Raw genomic sequence first — 24,180 nt, forward strand, 5'->3', positions numbered from 1 at the left:
AGGTGGGGAAGGGTAGATGATGAATGAGGTGGGGGGGGGGTGGGTGAGCGGGATTGGGGGGGGTAAACTGGAGGCTTTGGGCCGCACATTTCAGCGGAATGTCTGTCTCCTTCATACATCATCATGTGTTCTGTTCCTTTCACAGCTTCATTTGTAAGCGCCCTGAATATTTATAAGACTGTTAATAAAACATTGATAATGAGGCAGGAATTGGGGAATGCAAATGTCATTCCTTCACTTTGAGTAAATGGGGACATACCAGGTTAGGCGTGTGTGTGTGTGTGTGTGTGTGTGTGTGTGTGTGTGTGTGTGGTGTGTGTGTGTGTGTGTGTGTGTGTGTGCATGTTGGTAAGCAGTTCCCAGAGTCTCAATTCCTTGCCGCCCCAGGAAAGGACTGAGTGCCATGATGATGTATAATCATCGTGGAGATGCTGTGATGCTTTGCCCTTCCTCCCGGTTCTTTACTGAAGGTTCTGTACTCTGTGTGAGATGCTCCTCAGCCAATGAATGGAAGCAGAAGACGAGATGTTCTGTGAGATTTTGTGTGATTTCCACCTGTCAGATATGTGTCACTCTGATTTCCAGCTGTCAGATATATGTTATTGTGATTTCCAGTTGTCGTTTATCAGTGCCATTCTGATTTCCAGCTGTCAGATATCAGTGTCAGTGTGATCTCCAGCTGTCAGATATGTGTCACTGTGATTTCCAGTTCTCAGATATCAGTGTCACTGATTTCCAGCTGTCAGATATCATTGTCATTCTGATTTCCTGCTGCCAGATATCGGTATCACTGTCATTTCCAGCTGTTAGTTATCAGTGTCACTGTGATTTCCAGCTGTCAGATATCTGTATCTGTGTGATTTTCAGGTTGTGTTCTCCTCACTCTTTGAGACTTGGACGGCTTTCTTCTCTCCATTCCCTTGGGCCTGCGGTTCGGATTTAGACCTGGTCACGTTCTTGCGTGGCCCATGCCGAGACAGAGCACTGACCTCAGCGCGTTGCCCACACGATTACCCTTCAGCCGAACCATAACTTCGGGACAGTCACAGCATTGTTGCCTCACACCTCCAAGGTTGTGGGCCTGAACCCCTCCCCCGTCGTTTCTGTTTGGGGAGTTTGCGTGTTCTCCCATGCATCGCCTGAGTCTCCTCCTGGTATTCCAATTTCCTCTGGCAGCCCAAAGACATGCATTCAAGCTAATTACTATCTCTTAATTGCCAATAGTGTGTAATTGTATGGTCTGTGATCCTGGGTGTACCCCAGCCTTGTGCCCCCAGCTTCCTGGGATGGTCTCCAGGGCAGCCCTCACCCGGACTAGTGGACAGACAGAGAGAGGAGAGATGCGTGTTGAAACCCTGGTTCCAGGGTAGTTTCTGCAGAGGCTCAATCCCGGCGGCAGCACAGCAGCCCCCGACGTGCAGCTGCAGTCGCAGTTCCAGCACAGCTGCAATGCAGAGCCGGCCCTCGTTAGCCGGAACCGCTAATCTGCACTAAGATATCTGGTGGCTTTGTCTCCTGGTTATAAATAGCGTTTGCTCCGAAATGCTTATCTGGGAAGCGTGTCGTACAGGAAAGGTGCTTTGAAATGCAGCTTACAGATTACGGCCTTATTGTTGCACCCCACCCCCGAATCTGCGAATGGGAGAGTGCTTCTCATCGATTCGTACATCAGCCCCAAGCGAGGGCTAAGCGCTTCTGACCACATGGGCAGATGAGGTGGGGGGGTAGGAAGTGTACATTCTCTCCCTCCCTCCCTCTCCATCTTTTCATCTTGCCTTTTTTTTTTTTTTTTTTAAACCCCCTGCCTCATCAAACACACACACAGAGGCACTGAGGTCTGTGCTCGTGGCTGTGAATCGGACTGATCGAGTTCGGATGGAATGCGTTGAGAGCAGACCTGAGGGTGAGGTGGCGGGGCAGGGGGGGAGGTGGGGGTTCCCACGGGATTTGGGGTAAATGGGGGGGGGTGGTTTGGGGCGTTACTCTGTAGATCAGGGACGAGCTCCCGTTCCTACCCCTGCTGCTCTGTTCGTCATTTAATGGGGTTGCTAAGATACGCCAGGCTTATATTTGGTTAAGCTATCTTCTATTACGGCTGTCCCTGTATTTCACTTTGCATCAGGGGCTATTTATTTAGAACACATTTGGAATGAGGATACCAGATCTTTTGGTTTCTCTTTCATATCCTTTCTTTTTTTCCCCCTATCCTTTGATCCCGATAAAGCTCTCATTTTTTCCGTATTTTCTTTAATCCCGCAGAGAATCCCCCGGCTCAGTGGCCGGCAACCGTTTCCTTACGCCTTCGGAGCTGCGGGTTCAGCTGTGACCGCACACTCTGCCCTCCCCAGTACTTCCTGTCCTTAGACATGCAGATGGAGTGAAGAGGTGGCATCCTGTGCGTAAATGAGAGTGAGAGGAGTGAGACAGGGGGTGAGACTCTCAGCGCGGGAATGATATCTGGTATCTGGGGGCTGTGTGCTGCCTTGTGCTTCCCAAGGTGCCTTCCAGGGTCAAGGACCAGGTGCCTCATTGAAATGGATGGATGGAGTATTATATTTTTCGTGGATCTAGTTTGTCTATACCTGCGTTTCCCAACTTGGTCCTCAGGGATCCATAGCTGGTCCATGATTTTGCTCCCTCTGAGCTCCATGCCAGACAGTCCACATTTTTGCTCCCTCCCAGGTATACGAGTTTCTTCCTGCAGTTTAAAGCAGTGTTTCCCAACTTGGTCCTCCGGGATCCATAGCTGGTCCATGATTTTGCTCCCTCTGAGCTCCATGCCAGACAGTCCACATTTTTGCTCCCGCCCAGGTATACGAGTTTCTTCCTGCAGTTTAAAGCAGTGTTTCCCAACTTGGTCCTCAGGGATCCACAGTTGGTCCATGTTTTTGCCCCCTCTGAGCTCCCGTGGGTTTCTCCATGTCATCCAAAGCAGTGTTTCCTGTTCCGATCATCGCTGATCCACAGTTGGTCCATGTTTTTGCTTCCTCCCAGCTCGGTAGCAAAAACGTGGACTGTCTGTGGGTCCCTAGGGACCGGATTTCTGCCAAATGTAATGAGGGAGGCATGGGGGCTCAGTGGGTAATATCTCTGCCTCATGGGGATCCCAGCACTGCCCTCCTGTGTGCGTGGAGTTTGCATGTCTTACCTGTGTTGTGTGGCTTTTCTCCAGGGGCTCTGGTTTCCTCCTGCAGTCCAAAGACATGCAGTTAGGCTGATTGATGTTTCTAAATTGCCCGTAGTGTGCTTGTATTCTATGATGGACCGGCATCCCCTCCAGAGAGCATCCCCCCCTCTTGCCCTGTACATCCTGGTACAGAGGGTTATGGAATAATACAACAGTAAATACAATATGAAAATTGAAGTTTGCCGCAAATACGGGAGCTGCAGTTAATATAAATGCACATCGGTGTCCGGAAGGCAGGCTGACACTGGCGTGTGAACGTCGCTGTAGGGCGGCGTGTCAGAGGTGCGACATGGGTGTCGGAGGGCTTGACGTGTGAGATCGCGGCTTTGTGATTCCTGCCGCTCCGGCCCCTCCTGTGTTTCCCTGGAGATTCCCACTGAAGACATGCACGGCGAAAGCTTGTTTAATATTTGTCCCCGGTAATGGGCTTTTCGCAGAACGTCATTAATCTCAGGCTCGTTTTGACTGCAGTCGGTCGACTAGTCGGCAGCTCAGCACTGAGGGGCTGGGTACCATGGACTGGGTACCATGGACTGGGTACCATGGACTGGGTACCATGGACTGGGTACCATGGACTGGATCGCCTCCAGAGTACGAGTGGATAGGAAACATGCACTGTGCCTGTTACTGCTATCAAAATGCAGAAACAATGAAACCATGGCTTCCTCTGCAGCCTGGCCCCTTCCGCCACAGCTCCGCCCCTTCTCCTTGTGGCCCTGCCCCTTCCCCTGAAGCCCTGCCCATTCTCTCCTTCAGCCCCACCCCTTTCTCTCTCAGTCCCGCCCATTCTCATTCAGCCCCCGCCCCTTCTGCCACAGCTCCGCCCCTTCTCCTTGTGGCCCTGCCCCTTCCCCTGAAGCCCTGCCCATTCTCATTCAGCCCCGCCCCTTCTGTGAATTCTGTGAAACCATTTCCCTTCCACACAGCCCCACCTCTTCCCTATTGTCCTCGAATACCAATGCAGAGATCTGAAGGTTGGACCGGTATCGGCTGTGGGCAGCCCAATGCATGGTCCAGAATGGATTTGCTGTTGTACCTTCTGCATAAAATGTTTCATGTGATATCCTGAAAATTGCACTACTGCTACTACCACACATAATAGTCTCCTTATACATGGTGGATGTCAGTCTCTCTGAGTAGAGGATGCAGACGTCGGAGACCCACCCGAGGACCGCACTGGCGATGGCAACATGACGGAGCTCTGCCTTCCTCTTCCTCTTGCTCCCTCAGCCTCCTTTTGCCTCTGTGCAAGGGTGGGGGCTCTGGTGGAGTGCTCTCCAGCGATATTAATATTCCTTTGAAGCCTGTCCCAACTGCGGTCCGATTCTCTCGCTTTGTCTGTCTGTCTCTGCCCGCCCGCACAGATCACCCTTTCCTGGTGGCCGTGTCTGATTTGGCGGGTCCATCTACTGGAGGAACACATGTGCAGAGGCACGTTTAGGGCACATAAACCAACCCCCCCCCCCCCCCCAACACACACACACACACTCCAAGCTTATTTCAAGGGGCCATTCTGCACACACATGTGCCCCTCACATTCATGCACATGCACGAATGCACTCACTCATATGAACACTGCTGCAGACGGTCCGCCTTCCCTTCTTGGTGCCGTAAAAATGTCTTCATGCCAAAGGGGCAGGTAGGGGAGCAGGGTGACCAAATAAGGTGCTTTAATACCAAAGCAAGCATTACGTGTTTCCCTTCAAACTGGAGCTGCCCCCTCCCTCTCCAACTACACATACCGGTACTTTATACTGTGCTGCCTGTCCTCTATCTAATGTCCACCCCAGTGGTCACAGTCCATGTGGGGCTTTGCAGGTTAGGACTCTGTGCCCATGGTCAGAAGGTCGCCGTATCAAATCCCATGGCTTTCAGGGTGACGTCATCATCAGGCCCTTGAGATAGGCCCTTAACCGCCAATTGCTCCAGGGACACTGTCTGACCCTGTTCTACTTGTACGTCGCCTTGGGGAAAAAAAAACGTCCGCAAAATAAAATGAATGTAATGTGACAAATGTGCAAGTATAGGCTTACGGTCTTACGCCAGGTGTTGTTGTGCTGTAACATGCTCTGAGTGGCATTGGGGGGGGGGGGGTCGGGATGCATGTTTGTTTTTTGATGATGACATTCACATTTTCTGCTTCCCCCCACCCCATCTGTTTTTCTGAACAGTGAGTGACAGTTGCTTCAGAAATCTTGCAGAGGACCGCAGCGGAGTCAACCTCAAAGAACTCGTCCACGATCCTTCTCTGTGAGTAGCTTCCCAATTCCGCGCCCGCATGTGCAGAAGTGAATCCCTAAGCGGTGTTCCTCACGTACCTCCAGACACCCCCTGCCCACCCCCCAGGCAGACAAGTGCAGAGTCACATCCTCTCCCTTTCTGCTCCCCAAGAACCTCCCCCACCTCCTGGGACTGGGGGTCAATTACCCCCAGAATTTAACGTGTCATTTACATAATTGAGTAATTTCAGTCCAATTACACCCGTGTCACTCTTGATATTTCACTCTGGAATGTGACACTCTGGAGGACTGGGCTTGATGGATGAGGCCCTGTCAAACGAGGTGTCCTGGCTTCTGCCTGTTTTTTAGCGGGGCTGCCTTATACCTATGGCGTAACACCGTTAATATCAGCGCCAGCTGTAACCGAGGATCATCACGGTGTGAATCCTTTTTTCCTCTGACGCTATAAATAAACACGCGGCGTAATGACGACAGTGTGACGTACCTAATATCGGCACCGCTCGCCTAAGAATAACGTAACAGTCGTGCGCTAATTTCTACCTTGAGCTGAATCTCCAGATATTATTAAGAGTGTGAGACCGGCAATTAAGCATGCCGACTGGAGCAGATTTTCCGGCAAAGTTAAAAATAATAATAATAATAATAATAATAATAATAATAATAATAAATGCTTTGAACTGTGCTGACTCTGGCTTAGTCGGTGTCCGACACACGTACGAACCGCAGCAGCGTGAGGGTCAGGGTCCATCTGTTTGAGTCGCAGGACAGTCCTGGATCTCTGCCTGCCCGTTCGAGGTCTCAGAACCTCTACCGGCACCTGTAGCCAAAACTGGGGCTTCAATGAATTTTTTTTCCCAGTCGGGTCTTCTGCAGGAACCCGCCTGTTGTTGGCATTTGATGTCTTGCGCAAATCGCTACTTTGTTGAATTCAGGAGATGTCAGGTGGTTTTAATGGGTCTGCATGTCTGCATGTTCTCCACGCGTACAAGTGGGTTTCCTCCTGGTACACGCCAGCTTCCCTGCAGTCTAAAAAATGCGCAGTTAGGTGGAATGGGGTCTCGAAATTGCTCACAGTGTGTGAATGTGTTTTTACCTTGGGATAGCCTCCAGAATCAGCAGAATCCAAATCATAATGATCTTTATTGCCCAAGTATGTTAAACATACAAGAATATGTCTTGGTGGGTCTGTCCCTGGTATAACTTATAACATGCAAGACAATCCACAACACATACTTTTAGCAGTTCGAAGCAGCATGGGGTGATGGATGGATGGATGGATGGACACATTGATACATTGATATATAAGTAAATAGACAGGGAATTTAAGTAAGCGAATAGCAGTGATGCTCAAAGCCCCCCTACTGGGCATGCAGCTTTTGGAAGACTGATGAATAAGTTTAATTGAGGTATTTTTTTAGGCTGAAATGGTGATATTTAACACTGCAAACTGTAAGTGTTTAGCTTCATATAAACTTCCCAGCAGTTGCGGTGGTTTCATTAGGCGACGAGGTGAAGCCCCCACAGAGCGAGGAAGGTTAGACAGGCCAGCGGCGGTTAGCAGCCGCCTCGCTGACGTCATTCCGCCAGCGTGAGGCCGCGCCCCCAGGAAGCCGCGACACAGACAGGTGGCAGGGGCCGTGGCAGAGAGCTGACAGGTGGGGGGGGGGCGACTTCCAAGGTGTCGCTGCCACGCTCTTGACCGTCCTCTGAGTTTTGACGACGCGCACCTTTGGCCGCCCCTCGGCGTTTCCGCGCGACGCCTCTCGCTTTCTGCCGGCCGCTGAGTGATGATTGCCGGCAGGTCTCATCACAGCCTGTCACCGCCGGGTGTCTTGGGCCTTAACGTCCCGCATCAATTTCCCAAATTAGCAGATGAAAACAGTTGCTAATAAATTGCTGCCAGGGGCACATGCTTCAGCCTTTCCTGGCCTCCGCCCGACGGCCCTCAGGGAGGTCGGCACGCCGCCTTCTGTCGGCTTCGTTGCTGGACACGTTTATTTTAACCTCGTCATTGTCCCTGCATTACACTACATGGGCAAAACTATATGGACACCAACTTGTGCAACATCTCATTCCAAAATCAAGGGCATTAATATGAAGTTGATCCACCCTTTGTTTCTTCTTCCTGTTCTGGGAAGGTTTTCCATTAGATATTGGAGTATTGGTGGGATTTGTTGCCATTCAGATTGGATATTAATGTTGGGTGATCAGGCCCCTTCCCGTGAGCCTGTATGGCCGACCACTTCGCATCTCAACTTGCTGCCAGATGTTCCCTCTTCACAATCGCTTCATTTGCGGTTGGCAGGGCAGAAATGGCGCCAACTGACTTGTCTTGAAAATAGGCCGCGATGGTGCCAGGTGGAAGGTCGCTAAGCTCCCCGATACACGCACCCAGTCGTCTGTCGCTGCTTGTTTCTGAAGATCGCATGGCTTATATATTCACCCGTGTCAGCGAAGGGTGTGGCTTATGTGGGCAGTAACTAACATTTGGCCACGTACCTTTGTTGCCATGTCCACTGTTTGCCTGTCGACATAGGGACTAGCAGTGATTTTCTTACTTCCTGTAGCCTAGGAGTAACTTGGTGACTTGTCTAAGAGGATGTTGATATACTGACTCCACATGTCAGACATCCACCAATTTGAGCCGAGGCTTTGCAGCGACCCTGTGCGTATTTGATTATGTATGAAGTCAGCTTAAGGCAGTTTTGTCCCCGCTTGCCCCTGGGGCCGGTTCATACCCAGAGAAACCCCCCCCCCCCCCCCCCCCCGTGCCCTCTTTACCTCCCTCTCTTTTCTTTTTCCCTCACAGTGGCCATGTCTCACCCTCCTCAGTCACCTCTGATTTAATTTCTCCCCCCTTCCCTCATCCTTCTTTCTCACGCTGCATCCTCAGAGCTCTCGGCTATTTCGTGGATGAATTATCAGTATATATCAATGATGTTTTTTTTCTTCTCCTTTTTGCCATTACTCCAGAAGCTTCAGGAAGGCTTTTCTTCCTGGTGAGAAGGTTAATGAAAGGCGCGAACCCGGTGTCGTTTGCTTAAGTGAGAATTTCCCTGCCATGAGGCGGGGCCCCCGTGATAAACGTTGCGACATGCGCGCGTGCGCCGGGCCCCGTCGCGGAAATACCCGCCAGAGCCACACTCGAGCCACCCAGATCTCTGCATCCCGACCGTGAGTTTCTGCAGACAGAGGTTTCCTTGGAAACTAGGTGAAAGAGCCCTGCTACTTTTGTGTTCCGCATCTCATTTTGGCTCGGAAATAAAAATAAAATCTGAAGCACTTAAAGAAAACAAATAGGATCTAATGGCGGTAACTTCTGACGCTCACATTCCAGTACAAGAAACGGGTCGTCTTTCGGAACAGGAAATGAAAAAGAATCTAATTTTCACCTACGTGGTAGGACTGTTTTCCAGGCCCAATACCCTGAGGAACAGCTACGCAGATACATATCGGACTTGGGCTTGAAAGCCTCTCGGATTGCGTCACTTATCTCTGTTTTATTTGACTACACTGTGTTCTTTGCTTGCCGTCTCTCTCCCATGTCAAATGAGCCTCCAACCCGATCTCCTGCACCTCCCCCCCCCCCCCCCCAATGCAGTCTGGTTTGTAGCCACTGAATTTCAGGCACCAGTGCCAGGGTCTCCCCCGTAACAAAAAAAAATTTACCTTTTGTGCTCCTTTATAATTCCAAATTGGCCATCTGTGCGACAAACACGTACACATGCCTTGTATAATACCTGGACCTGTGTTTTGTTAATTGTTAAGTACCGTCTTTATTTATTGCTAGCTCATCTAATGGCCCCGTTTTGTGCACCAGTAAGCTGACAGTCCAGCTGTCCATTGTTTCAATAGGACACGCGTGCACAGATTAGCGGTGGAATGAAATTTGCGCCTGCAATTCCCTTTCCCTCCACACCTGACGAGTGGCGCTGCTGCAGCAAACTCGTCTTGCCCTCATCAGCGCCACGGGGGTGATAACCAATGGTGCAGAAACCTTCGCTTCAATCCTGGAAGGTTGATGTACCGTGCGCGTCGTCTTATTAAAACTTAGAGCATTACCGTTAAAACTCATAACAAAGTTATTACGGTTGTGTAGGTGTGACTGGTCTAAGAGTTATATAAATATAAATGCCACAGTCCTTTTTTCATTTTTGTGTTAGCCTCCTTATGCGGCAGCATGCTAACGTTTCACACCGGGGGTCCCTGCGACTCGCAGGAGCAGGTGTGAGCCATACTGAGATCTGTCGTCGGTAGTCACGAAGTAATAAAATTTCTCGTTCCCCCCGCCCCTCCCATTCTGGGGCTTGAAGTAGTACAATTCATTAGCGTCTGAAACGGCCAGCAAAGCTTCAGAGAGATTTTAGAGCAGCAGGAAGCAGCGCGATATTACAGATTTACTTTGTGTAATTTGGGGAAGGGATAAAGCTCACTGTCGAAACTGCCTCTCGCCCCTTTAGGAAACCCACCTCTAGGCCACTTTTGAATATAGTTTTATGAGCCAAAGTACCTTCTTGACTTTTGTTGTCTTTCTCTTATTAGTGCTAATTGACTGTTTTTACGATGGTCATAATGACTGTGCCTGAAGTTGGAACCCCACCAGTGTTGTCTGTGTGCCTTTATGGAGAAGGGGGCGTTAATGTAGCATGTAGTTGTTTTACTGACTCAAGGGCACAGGAGGGCCTCCGTACTGCATTTTTAACATTTGTTTTGTTTTCTTGTGTTCATTGTCTGTAGCCCCGCACTGTGGAAAGCGCAAACTGTTTTCTAATGAAGAATTATTAATAATCATTAAGTAGTGTTACCAGCTATAACAGTGCATTTGTTACAAATTACAAAATATCGCAGGTGCATGCATCTTCTGTATTTTTAATATAAGCCATTACGTGCATCTACCACAAGAGGGCGACAGTAGATACAATTTGAAATGTGAAAGCTACAGAAATGCTATCTTTCACAGGGTTCTTCTGCAACAAACTTGTATTTTGTATGTGTGGTTTTAGTCTGAGCCAGTACCAGTGAGCTTTTGGAACTGAGGAGCAACTTTTCACACAGATTTGGCACTGAACCTTTTTTTTTTTTTGGCATTGAACTTGGTATTTAATCAATTATTTCGCGATGTGTTGCTAAAGATAAAATGCATAGAAGGTCCTTTAAAGAGCAGCAAGAGGACTCAAGTGCTGGTAACCTGCCAGTGGGAGGAGAGAATGAAACCGATTTGACCATTTAGCCGAAGCAGCCACAGTTTTTGCTCTTTGACCTTTAGCCTGTAGTGCTGTGCGCTTTCAATGGGAGTGTGTTGTTATGCATAACATCAATATGAAGTTAATGAGTCGGTTTACTCAATGGTTCCTCCTATTCACTCGGGCTTTCTGCCTGTTAGCGCATCCCCTGCCCTGGAGGGGGGCGCTCTGAGTATATAGTGTGTAAGTAGATGATGCATTTTGTGTTCCGTTTCTTGCAGGCTGGGAGGAACAGTCGCAGCCTATAAAATTGTCCCAGATGAGATCGATGAGATCAAGGTAACACCATCCTCCCCTTTTGCCGCATATCAATCTGTAGCGGCCCCTGGGGCACCTCATTTACTGTCCCTTCATCTCTTGTACAGGAGACTCTGGTGGACTGGTGTGACGAGAAAGAGTTGAACCTCATCCTGACTACCGGGGGCACTGGTTTTGCCCCCCGCGATGTCACACCCGAGGTACATGGGGACCCACCTGTTTGTGTTTGTGTCCATGTGAGTGTGCGTGAGTGTGAGCGGCATGCGTGCATGTTGGCTGCATGCACAGCGGCGTGTGCACGCGTCCCCGGCTACAGATCGCGCGCTAGCTTAGCGGTGTTTTCCCTCGCCCTGTTTCAGGATCCGACATCAAGTCTGAACGGTAATCCAAAATTTACATAAGCGATCTTTAGAGGCCGACAGTGTCCCTAAGCAATCAAAGATTCCAGATTCCTCCCTGTCCCGACTACAAGGCAGATGTCCAGGATAAACTGGTACTGCTCTGCACTGTAACTTCACTGCCTTGATTACATACGGCATGGAGAAGACAGCATACAAATTACAAGTAATAACATTCACACAAGCGAAATATACCATGCATTTTGCTACAGCTGTGAGGTATACCATTTAGCAAGCTTAACATTGCTTATTTGGCTTAATCCAGCAAAGGGTCACAGGTTTTTTTTTTTTTAGGCTTGCTGGGGGAGGGGGGGTCTCCAGTGAGGCAGAGAGCAGGGAGGATTCCCGAGTCAGCGTTCTGCTGCTGCTGCCTTAGGCGTGGACATGGAGGTAGACATGAGATTGGATAGATAGAGATTCTGATGCTGAAATAGATACTGACACAATTACAGATGCTGACAGTGACACAGATACAGACAGCCAACCGTGTACAAGTATAAATATACAGAGGCTGACACCGGCGTGGCCAATGAGATAAATATACAGGTACTGAAATGGGCACTGAAATACAGATATAAATAGACAGGTACTGATACTGACATACAAATATAAACATACGGGTACTGCCATGGACACCGATATATAGGTACTGATACAGACAGTGAGATACAGATATCAACATACAGGTACTGATACAGGTGCTGACATACTGATGTAAACAGACCCTGGTACAGAAGTAAACATGTAGGTGCCAACATTGTCACCAAGATACAGGTATTGTGACAGACACTGAAACACAGATATAAGCATACAGGTACTGACAATGAGATACAAGTATAAACATATAGGTAACAACACTGAAATATAGGTATAAACATACAGGTAACAACACTGAGGTACAGGTATAAATATACAGGTAACAACACTAAGATACAGGTATAAACATACAGGTAGCAACACTGAGATACAGATATAGACTTGCAGGTACCGACATTGACACTGGGATGCAGGTACTGTCACAGACACTGAAACACAGATATAAACATACAGGTACCGACATTTACTGTAACAGACACTGAGACGCAAATATAAGCATCCAAGTACTGGCACTGTGATGCAGATGTGAAAATACAGGTAACAACACTGAGACAGGTATAAATATACACGTACCGACACAGACCTGTATGGATACAGATACATACAGATATGTAGCTATATATGCTGACCTGTGTGCAGGTATTGACACAGCTACCCTATAACATAGTTGCGTGTTACAGACATAAACATAACCATAGCTTGTTATAAATACTGCTATGGCTGCAGACACAGGCCCTTGACTGAAACGCTGACTCGGATGTAGACACTTACGCAGACGCTGACACAGCGCCGTTTCCGGGATGTAGAGGCCTTCTGCATTCATGCATGTGCCTCTTTGTGAGGTTCATGCGTGCCGTTTCCTGGCTCCACCACGATGTGGCCGCTGGGCGGTGGGGCGTGGCATGTTCAGACTGAAGGGATTGAGCCGTGGTTTATCCTTAGGGAGGGACACAGCTGTAGAGCATGACATAAGAGATCTGCGTTCCCTCGGTATCCAGATGCAGCACCTTAACTGGGCCTTAAGCAGGGCAACTGGCTTCTGAAAACCTGACTAATGGGGTCATTCTCATGAACTGTATTTTTGTGGGAAAAAAAGGTTGCAATGAAATACTGTTTTGTTTCCCCCCCCCACCTATTTATATTTAAATGTGTAATTTGTTGCTCTCAATTTTTATGTTTTTTAAAAACAATTTCCCCCCCAAAAATCTCATTACCGTAACAGTTCTAGAATCAAATAACACTAAATCACATAAAATGTTTTTTAACTATTTCAACTTCATTGCATGTAACCAACAATAAACAATCAATCTGAAAATATACATGTATTTTGCTTGATTTTATTTTTGTTTGTTTTGTATTTATTTGTCATCTCTGTAATTCTTGCCCTGGATTTGTTCAAATACTTTATTACAGAAAGAAGTGATAACATAACTGAGTACCCTAGAGGCAAAATTGACAGCATGGACAATGAAAGTTAATTTGAGGCTGTCTTCAAGCTAATTTAAAAAATTAGAGAAAACCGATGTGGTAATGAGTTTGCGAGAATGACCCAGTGGTGAGCAGAGGAAAAATACATGGTGTCCATTCTTAGTGGTCCGGCTTGGTATTTCCTTTATGTCAATGTCAGTGAAGATCTATGAGCATTGTCAGTAGGGGACGAGTTAAGTGTAGGGTCATTGACATTATGAATGCAGTGCCGGTAGCTCAGCAGTAACACACAAGGACCCAGAGGGCGTGTCTGCATGTGGGATCTGTTCCGAGGTGAATATATGGTTTAATTATGGTCTTAATACTGTCTTCTGCCTTGCCAATCAGCCCCTTTCTGTCGGTATGGGGATATGCTTGCCACTGATGTCCTCTGTGGAAACAGGGAGACGATAACAAATAAAAAAGTTTTAATATAGAAGTTAAGAGCTAAGAGAGTAAGAGAGAGAGAGAGGCAGTGCCATGCCTTGCAGTTCTCAGAGAGCAGTGTAACTGCATCTCTGCAGCATCACTGAAGCCTCTGCAGGTGGGGAAGATGGGTGGGGGGGCGGCTCTCGCAGCGGGTCCTCATGAAGGCAGATGCCACACCCAGCGGTGCTGCCAGGGTAGCCGTGATGACAGCCGTCGGATGGGCTCTCCGCAGCACAGACGCTCAGCCCCCATCTGCAGGATGCGCTGTGCACTTTTCACTCCCAATCAGCTTTTTACCGGGATCAGTGTATCAGCCACTAATTAAGTTGTGTTAATAAAAATCAGTTGGGCTGTCACCCAGTTGACCTGGAATTTGTTATCGCTGCCATTGAACAAAAAAAAAAGGGGGGTGGGAGAATTTAGCCAGAAAACACAAACCGATAAGTATCTTTAAGTATCTCGCCGGCAGCACACTGGACCTGTAAGTGCAGGAGATCTCTGGGTGGTAGCTGTCAGTCGTGATGAGCACCAGTGATGCCTTGCTGTCAGAGGGCCTTCTGGATGCAGTTACTTCAGGCCGGTGACTGATCTATTCCCACCCCCCTTCATTCAGGCGACGAAGGAGGTGATTGAACGCGAAGCCCCAGGGATGGCGCTGGCTATGCTGATGGGCTCACTGAATGTCACACCACTGGGCATGCTATCCAGGTAAAGCACACCCCCCATCCATAAAGCTCTGACCTATGACACTCCCTCTGCTCACCTGTGTTCCTTCCTGTTTCCCGTGTGTGTGTGTGTGTGTGTGTGTGTGTGTGTGTGTGTGTGCGCACGCACTCGCAGGCCCGTCTGTGGCATCAGAGGCAAGACCCTCATCATAAACCTACCTGGCAGCAAGAAAGGCTCACAGGTAAGACTGGCAGCTGTGGAGCTTCAGGGTGGAAGGTAGCCCATCTGTTTGGGGGTAAAAATATATATTTGGAAAAGTGCTGCAACCTCATTTAAAAGCTGTCATGATAAAAGTGTTTTGTGTGCAGTTTTGGCGATTATTAGTTCCTTCCATATTGAATGTCTTTGTTTTTAAAAATGCAGGAACTGATATCATTCGGCATCTTATCTTAGGCTTTTGCAAGAGTTTCATTGCAGCGATGATAATGTCGCGTTAGTCTCCGTTACCCATCAGCCCCTGCGAAAGACATAACATCCCGCTGCGTTAGTTTGAAAGCAGCAACCTGGCATAAGGGGGTTAGACCGTGAAGGTCTGCTGCGCTGGCTGGTCCATCCATGTTCATCCAGTGGTCTCTTCTGGCGAAGTTTGTTGGCTTTCGGCCACTGCCGGGGGAACCCAAGCCGCAGGGGGAACCCAAGCCGCAGGGGGAACCCAAGCCGCCGGGGGAACCCACACCGCGGGGGGAACCCACACCGCAGACGGCCTTGCTCATTTTAGTCTTACAGAAATGCTGGAACACTATTGGGGACTCTGCCAAGTTTCATGCTAAGAGCTGTAGCCGAAGGGGTGGGAGATGTTGAAAAGAACATCATCTTTGATTCTGTCTGTAACGTTGATCAGACAACACCAGGCATGTTGCTCTGGATGGGTCAGTGGTTGCCAATATGTCACCTGTGTTTGTGCGCCTGTGCTCACTGGCCCCCTACAGGCTGCTAGTAGCACACATGGGCCCAATGAGTAGCTCATTTAAAACCTTTTAGAAATATGATTAATTAAGTTAATCTTGTGTAATTTTAATTGTGATTATATGTGTGCCCCCCTCCCCCACCCAGTGGTTTATATAACCTTGTATCAAACACATATCTCCCCAGATTATTTTCTTGTAAAAGTTCTGTAGCTCTCACTGTGAATCATGTTTGAGAGCCCCCCCCCCCCCCCATGTGACCAGTTGTTTGTCCTCCTTGGGGACATGGAGCTTTTAGAACAGGACGAGCCCGAGTAAATGAGCGCAGTTAGTCGCCGCTGTATCAGCCGGCGGCAGCAGGCTAAGAGGAGAGCAGCCATGGATTCACTTTGCATGTTTTTGTGGCCCATTAGTGTCAAGTGTGGATTGCATAAGAGCACAAAGTTAGTGACCCTTGTTTGGCTGCCAAATGTCAGGGTCATTTCCAGATCCGAAGGGTTTTATCCATGTACCGCAATGGTGCATGTGATACTCAAACCATCATAAAATGGCTTTTTTGATTAATCAGAAAAATAGAATTAACTAATGTTTACCTTAGATGTACTTTAAATACATTCGATTATTATTGCAGTAGGTAATTATGTTGTTAGCGATAAGTAAGTAAAAATAAGGAGCAACATTATTATCGTTTTGTTGTCATTGTTGTTTTCATTTAGATGTTCCGTTTATCCATGGTGTGTCTTCACTGTTTGGAGAGAGGTTGCAACTTCTCTGCACTTCTGATTCAGACATCTGTGTCCATGTAGAAACTAGCCTAGACCCTGAGGGACGTCCCCAGATGTTTACATGGCCATAAAGACGAAACACTACGAGTATTAAACACAGAAAATACCCTTAGTAATGCAGCAGGAGTCAGTGTCAGGCAGATGAAGAGTAGATAGCTGGATCAGTCAATTGACACTGCCGCCCTAAAGGTTAGCAGCGGTATTAGTTGAATTGTGGCATATTCCTCTTTATGGGTACAGCAGCAAGGTCTCTTGTGGGAATAGAAACTGCAGCTCCAGCCACATGTCCGGTTCCGCGGTTGCTAGGCCCCCTGCTGTCCTGAACCACCCCTCTGTCACATGTCCGGTTCCGCGGTTGCTAGGCCCCCTGCTGTACTGAACCACCCCTCTGTCACATGTCCGGTTCCGCGGTTGCTAGGCCCCCTGCTGTCCTGAACCACCCCTCTGTCACATGTCCGGTTCCGCGGTTGCTAGGCCCCCTGCTGTCCTGAACCACCCCTCTGTCACATGTCCGGTTCCGCGGTTGCTAGGCCCCCTGCTGTCCTGAACCAGCCCTCTGTCACATGTCCGGTTCCGCGGTTGCTAGGCCCCCTGCTGTCCTGAACCACCCCTCTGTCACATGTCCGGTTCCGCGGTTGCTAGGCCCCCTGCTGTCCTGAACCACCCCTCTGTCACATGTCCGGTTCCGCGGTTGCTAGGCCCCCTGCTGTCCTGAACCACCCCTCTGTCACATGTCCGGTTCCGCGGTTGCTAGGCCCCCTGCTGTCCTGAACCACCCCTCTGTCACATGTCCGGTTCCGCGGTTGCTAGGCCCCCTGCTGTCCTGAACCACTCCTCTGTCACATGTCCGGTTCCGCGGTTGCTAGGCCCCCTGCTGTCTGTACCACCCCTCTGTCACATGTCCGGTTCCACGGTTGCTAGGCCCCCTGCTGCTCTGTGTCACATGCCTGCTCCCTCAGGCTGCCAGGCTGCCCTCTGCCTACCTTCACCCTTCGCCTCCCGCAGGAGTGTTTCCAGTTCATTCTGCCCGCGCTGCCCCACGCCATCGACCTGCTGCGCGATGCCATTGTCAAGGTGAAGGAGGTGCATGACGAGCTGGAGGACCTGCCCTCGCCCCCGCCGCCCCTGTCCCCACCGCCCACCACCAGCCCGCACAAGCAGACCGAGGACAAGGGTGTCCAGTGCGAGGAGGAAGATGAGGAGAAGAAGGACAGCGGCGTAGCCTCCACAGAAGACAGTTCCTCCTCACACATCACCGCTGCTGCCATCGCTGCCAAGGTATGGGGAGAATGGAACGAGCTAGAGTAGGAGATGGAGAACATGGTGAATGAGAGAGAAATAGCAGAGAAGGGGACACCGGCCTTGGAACAGCATCTGTTGAATGTTACTCATGCGTCCTGTCTATGGAAGGCTTCCTGTCGCATTCTGATGATGTCATAGTACCCTACATTCAAACCCATTCATACCCATTCAACCGCTTCCATGCATACGTCTCTCACATCCATGCTGTCTATGGTGCAGATTACTGTGAGAATGTGTGTGTATGTGCTTGTCCATTTCCCCCTGTCCTTCTCGTATGTCCTGCATCAGAGTGGACAGCCACATCCACAGCACACTGGTGTCATGGCGAAAGGTGGGCGGTCCATTCCCGGCCTCATCTCCCACGCTTGTCATTCCATCTGCGACGACGGGCCGCAGCTGGTAAGAACCAGGGACCTCCCTCCGAGGTCATATTCCCGGCCCAACATCACACACCTGTACCCTGTGTGCAACAAGCTGCCTCTTGCCCTTCAAATGCTCCGTATCCTCAGTGGTCAAGAGGGCAGTCTCCATGGCAACATCACATCTACTCTGACCCTCGAAAGGACAAAACCAGAGTAATTATTTGTATTGATTTACCTGTCAGCTCCCCTTAACCAAGGCTGCCTTGTATGGCTTGAGTAGATAGAAAAAACATGTGGCATACAGGTCATTGTATAATAAATTGTTATATCACGATTGCTTCAACAAAATCAATAATAGTAACCTGATAGCTGATAATATATTTTCAAGCAGAGCTTCAGCATTAACGAATGCTAAAGCCTAGCTAGGAATGAGGATAGATCCAGGCTAAGTGAAGACAGGTGTAGCCCACGCTGGAGTCTTTAGAGGCCGGTGGGGTGTTGAGTGACTCTGCTGTTTTGACAGCAGTTGGTAGCTTAGCACCACTGAGGGCCCAAGGATGAGAGCTTGCGGCTCATTGGGGCATAAGGGGGGTTTGGGGGGGGGGGGGGGTGTGGGGGTGGAGGAGGGGCGGACAGATGGCCAGAGAAAGAGGGAAAGAGATGGGAAGCCAGGGAGGAGAGAAGAGCGAGAGCCTGGCTGCGTGCAGGAGAAGCAGCGACACAGACGTTGAGTCAGCCTGGGCTGCCTGCAACCGGGTGATTATATTTAGAGTGGAGGTTAGTAGGTTCTTTGTGCGTGGAGATTAACAGCCACCGATTCTGTTTTGGGGCTGAAGGACACCTCTAGCTCTGAAGTTCACCCAGCTCCCAGTGCTTATGAGACAGGTCGGAGGCTGTCATAGCCCTCTGAGGAACCTCGTGTCGTCCTGACTGTCCTCTTAGTTCTTGCACCCACTGCACCTGTGACCTGGGAACAGGGCGCCGGCTTTGCTGCCTGTGTCTCAGAGCGTCGTCCCGTTTTCACGCCCCCCCCCGCTGTCACGTTTCCTCACTCAGAATTGTCTCACGGTCGCTCGGTCTTCGTCGCTGCTGTTCTTGGAGCAGTTCCAGTTTTCGTCGGCTCCTGAACACTCTCGTGTCTAAAACATGCAGATGTAAAAAACCGCCAGTGAACGTCGATGCTGCACAGTCATAGTTATTAATAACCCGAACCCATATTCATTCTTCACAGAAATCACAGGGCATGTTTAGTCACGAATAGAAATTAATAGCATGTGAAAGTGCCGTTTGCCCTGGTGATTTGCCGCTCGGTGCTGGTGGAAAGCCGGCGGTGTTGTGCTCCGCTCCTCTTCATTATTATGCTCCATTATTGTCTTTGTCTTGGCCTAGTTCTGCGTTCCAGTTCATGCTAAGAAGCTGCTGTGTTGAATGGAGCCTCCATGGTGGCAGCCGATGTTATTTTTGACAGGCCTGTGTATCTGAATGCTTTGTGGTCACGTTTATGTTTTCCTGCAATCCCATTATTTTAATCTTTCTTTACATTATTTTACTCAGTGCTTCCCTCTGCTGTTGCTTCCCCAAAGCATAGCAGTATAGGAGTGTGTGATGTTATAGACTAACGGAAGCTGATATGGTAGTAATGGATAGGAAGGAAGGAAGGGCTTAACTGGCTGTGTCGAGTTTCATCCATTGAAATCGTGTAGGTCATAGGCCATCCATGCTTCTTATGACCCAAGCTGAGCTGTGCCCAGCCACTATTTTGCGGCCAGACCAGTTTCCTCCTGCAAACCGTGACCAGACATGGGGCTGTATGTGGCTCAGTAGGTGTGGCCGTGGTCGGAATGTCGCTGGTTCTAATCCCTGGGTCGGCAGAGTGATACCCTCGTTGGGCTCTTGTGCAAGACCCTTAACCGCTATCTGCGCCAGGGACTGTCTGACCCCGCTTTCAGTTGTACTTTGCTTTGGATTAACGCATCTGCTAAATAAGTAAATGGTTGTTTCCTGTGTCTCCGCTGCTCGATATGTTCTGTCCCCTCTAAAGATGCCTTTCTGCGTGTGTTTGTTTTGCTGGGACAGATCCCAGACTCCATCATCTCCCGGGGTGTCCAGGTGCTCCCCCGGGACACTGCCTCTCTCAGCACCACGCCTTCGGAGTCGCCTCGTGCCCAGGCCACCTCACGCCTCTCCACTGCGTCCTGCCCCACACCCAAAGTGAGTGACACGCTTATCTGGCTGCTTGCACCACCCAACCTCAAACCCACACCCACTCCCCCTTCACTGCTATCACTTCCCACAATCCCCCGCCCCCCTGCCTCACATTTCCTGCCTGAGCCACCTCCTATCTCAAATTTGGCGGGGTGGGGTGGGGAGGGCAGGTCCGATCATGTGACCATTGGGAGGTGGAGGGCACTGTGGGGGTTGATGTTGAGCTAAGCATCATAAGTGCCCCTGAACCAGGGCTCTTTGCCTTAATGATTATTGGGTTGTCAAGAAACCCCTCCTCCCCATGCTCTCCCTCTCCCTCCGCTTTTTACCCATTGGTCTATTCATGACAGCAGAGGCTCCTGATTGGTTGGGGGAGGCACGCCTACAAAGAGTCAAATATCAGTCATTGGTGCCCCCAGCTTGGCATCTTATCACTGTATGATTAATGTACAATGATATGGTCCTACAATGTGTTTACATTTGTTTTATGTGAAGAGTTTAATTTATGTGCAGATCTGCTTTCCTGCATTCCTGATTTGATGCGGCCATTGGCGATTTACGTAGTGCTACCAGTCTTGTGAATCGTGTTGTAAAACAGTAGGTTATTTGGACATTCTTTTAACGGTGGTGGATTGTAAACAAACATGGTTGTTTGTTTGTGTGCTGGGAAGGATGTGAGTCAGAAGAGCTGGGGAGGTTGGGGCTTAGTGGGAGGGTGGTTTGGTTTGGGACATAAACACTAAAAAGTTTTGCCGACACCTCTTGGATCACCTCTCTTTATCACTATAACACCTCATCTCATTTGGTTTGCGGTAGCAGGTGGGCACCACGGAAACGAGGAGGAATCGTCACCCGTCACCGTGGCGACTGCTTCATTCATTCCTCCCTGCCTTCAGTCCATTTTGACTGTGCCGAGGTTGTAGGGAGTAGGGTGTCCTGGGGGGGGGGCTCTCCTGTGTCTGGAGAGAAGGGCAATGCCAGTTTTCCGCTGTCTGCCAAAATTGGCACGTCTGTCACTGATCTCCCTCACAGGCTTCAGCTCCTCCCTGCTGGTCCTCAGAGCCAGACTAAGTTCTACCTCATCTGTCCATCTGTCTTTTTCTCTCATTCTTTTATCACCTGTGTCAGTTGGGCTTGATATCTGTGTGTGTGTGTGTGTGCGTGCGTGCGCGTGTGTGCGTGTGTGTGTGTGTGCGTGTGCGCGTCTGTGTGTCAGGTCATACAAAGGACTCGGCCCTCTACAATAATCTATGCAGTGGTAATATTGACATCGCAGGTAATGTAACATTACAGATTCGCTGTGTAAATGCCAGGGTTGGGTTTGTCAGAGGAGCTGGGAGATACAGTACAATAGCTACGCACGACGGAAAACGGAATCCGCTCTGTTCCCCTCATTTTGAAGCTTTTTTTTTTAGCTGTTCATGATCACAATCATCTGTTTTCCTCATAAGTAATGTCTTCACATTCAAGTGCATTGATTTAAAATCATTTAATCTAACATAGTTTTTTAATTAATTCAGTTGAATGTAAATATTTACCAGTATGTGCACCATGCATGGATGCATGGATGGATGGGAAGCGTAAACCTCATGGATCCTTGAAATATTTTTTCCCCCAAATTTGTCATATTCGTGCATCTTCCTACACTGATGGCTAGGTTCCCCTGTCGGCCAGGATGTGGAGTTCCCATGTCTGTGTCATTGTACGTCTGTGTCAGACCCGAAGTAAGATAAGAGGATCTCTTCCTTGAGTGTTCCTTAATCTGTTTCGTAATCGTAATTGAGTCGCACAAAGGAAAATCTGAGACAGATGATTAGTGAATTTGTTCAGGAAGAGAAATGTGTGTGGGCTTGTTTATATTCCATTGTGGGAACCAAATGCTCCCACAGTGCGATAAAAAGCTTTGATTTTGTGGGGACATTTTTCAGTTCCCACAAGGGGAAACACAATTTTATAAAAATCTGTGAATCCAATCAAAAAACTAAAAATTGCAAAAGTTCTGTATATTGTTTGCTTACTTGGTTACTTATGGGTAAGATTAGGGCTGTGTAGGGCTTAAGGTCGTCATAGTTGGGATTAGAGTTATGCCCATATGGGTGAATGAAGAGTCCCCACAAATATATTTATCTACCTAATCTGTGTGTGTGTGTGTATCTGCATCTTGAGTGAAGAACTCAGATTTGCTGAAAATATTGCAGCTCATTGCATAGAGACAGGATGTCTATGATTGAGGGGGCGGATGCTGTTGGAGTGGGGCTTAAGGTAAAGGTTAGGGGTACCTTGATGTTGCAGAGGCCGTGGCTAGATGATGGTCATGAGCAATTAGCACAATATAAGCCATTCTTCAGGTAGAACACAGTCATTGATTACCTTTTAAAAAAAGATAAGATGGAGATAAATTTTTCCTTTTACCTTTTGTAGATGAGACCGGGGCTTTTTCATTAGCCAGGTACTTTTTACTTAAGCCAAAAGTAAGGATTGTCTAGTAGGATGGTTGCTTGCCTCCTATTGGACAGTTTTTTCATGCTTGGCTTAAGTTATCCAGCTAACTGGGATATCCGGTCTTGAGGAATAACCCCGCAGAAAGGAGCTTCATCCTATCTTTTTTCAAGTCATCAAAACAGTGTGATTCCATCCAAACCTAAGCACTGAAAATCTGGCGGCCGATGAACTGGCATGGAGATGGCGACCAGATATGTTCTCCATCAAGGAGACGGGGACATCCTGAGAAAGGGCCAGCCGGTATGTCGCCTGGAATTCTCCAGAAGGGATTTTTTTGAGTTGTCAGGCCAGACTCTGGAGCTGTCAGCTCTGCAACAACAGTTCTGCTTTCCACCTATAGTAATGAGCCGTTAAGTAAGAACAGTGCAGGCTTGGTGTGTCTCGGGTGTGAATGAATTGCAGTTACAGGGCAGCGACCTCCCTTATCTTCTCCGTGTGCAGTGATGTTCCGGTTTATGGATGAAATCCCACAAATGAACTGCAAGCAACGTACAGGACAAAGTGTGAGTCCGGTCGAAGCGGCCTTTCGAGGTCATGATGGGATTTTGGCAGGCTTGAGTGGGCTGGTACCGTCAGTTTGCCCCGAAGAGACACTCGTGGAAATAACGCACCCATCATGAGATTTAGAGTCCAGTTCATTCACTTCGATGCAATTGAGGTGGAGAAGAGCAGAGGGCAATAGGTGGCGTTACCTTGGAAAAGGTGGACGGAAGTGCGTCCCATATCGCCCTGGGGGGCCTGTATGTAGCTCAGCGGAGTAGTATCCGTGATTGGAAGATCACCAGTTTGAATCCTGACAGATGCCACCATTGGGCCCCTGAGCAGGCCCCTTAACCTCCGGCTCCGGGGACACTGCACGCTGGCTGACCCCCAACTTGTTCTTAACTATATAAATGTCTGTGTGTCTCATGGAAAGCAAGCAGGGGTAGGTGAAGAGAGAATTTCCCTACAGGGATCAATAAAGTATCACTGTTCTGTTCTGCTCCTATTTCTATTCTATTCCTATCCTATCCTGCCTTGTCCTGACCTGTCCTGTCCTATCCTTAAATCCCACCAACTTTTGTTCACACAGCATGGGATTGTGACAGGCTGAAGACAGGCATTAGTCTAAATTCTGTTTCTGATCCTATCTTTAAAGGTATACATGACACTAAATAATTACTGTATTTGGGAATCCCCCCCCCAATCAGAAATCACTTTGGTGTAAAATTATGTAGGCAATGGGTTTGTTGGCCCACCCGTCTGTTATGGGAGCGAGGTTGTCCTGCATGCATGCGGTTCGGGGGGCGGCTTGCACCTGTTTCTCTCTCCGTCCTCCTGAGCATCCGCTTCACTGAAGCCAGAGCACCTGGGTACCAAGATAGAGATGTATCTGAATGGAGTACCCCACCCCCCCCAATCCAGGCTGATGCGCCGCTGTAACTTACTGCCATTCTGTGCTGCTACAGCCAGCATTAGCCCCCGGTGGTGTTCACTCATTCTCTTCCTCCTCCCTTTCTCACTCTCTCCCCTGCTCACTCTTCCTCTGTTCCTCTGCTCATTCTCTCTCCCTCTCTGGCTCTCGCTCCCTCTCT

The 24,180-nt window shown here is 49.0% G+C and overlaps 1 protein-coding gene across 13 annotated transcripts in view; it reads left to right on the plus strand.

The window, feature by feature from the left end:
- Positions 1-24,180, plus strand: part of gphna (gephyrin a) — a 67,392-nt gene that overhangs the window by 13,568 nt on the left and 29,644 nt on the right. For 8 of the 13 annotated variants that reach the window (XM_048974302.1, XM_048974304.1, XM_048974307.1 and 5 more), the window contains exons 2-9: positions 5,359-5,437; positions 10,892-10,949; positions 11,036-11,128; positions 14,433-14,527; positions 14,660-14,726; positions 17,241-17,513; positions 17,826-17,936; positions 19,976-20,110. In XM_048974302.1, the coding sequence (XP_048830259.1) occupies positions 5,359-5,437; positions 10,892-10,949; positions 11,036-11,128; positions 14,433-14,527; positions 14,660-14,726; positions 17,241-17,513; positions 17,826-17,936; positions 19,976-20,110 (911 nt within the window). The remainder of the gene's footprint in view (positions 1-5,358; positions 5,438-10,891; positions 10,950-11,035; positions 11,129-14,432; positions 14,528-14,659; positions 14,727-17,240; positions 17,514-17,825; positions 17,937-19,975; positions 20,111-24,180) is intronic. The other 5 variants (XM_048974305.1, XM_048974309.1, XM_048974312.1 and 2 more) reach the window with 1 other exon arrangement.

The sequence above is a fragment of the Brienomyrus brachyistius genome, chromosome 14 (assembly GCF_023856365.1).
Source record: "Brienomyrus brachyistius isolate T26 chromosome 14, BBRACH_0.4, whole genome shotgun sequence".
NCBI classification, from domain to species: domain Eukaryota; kingdom Metazoa; phylum Chordata; class Actinopteri; order Osteoglossiformes; family Mormyridae; genus Brienomyrus; species Brienomyrus brachyistius.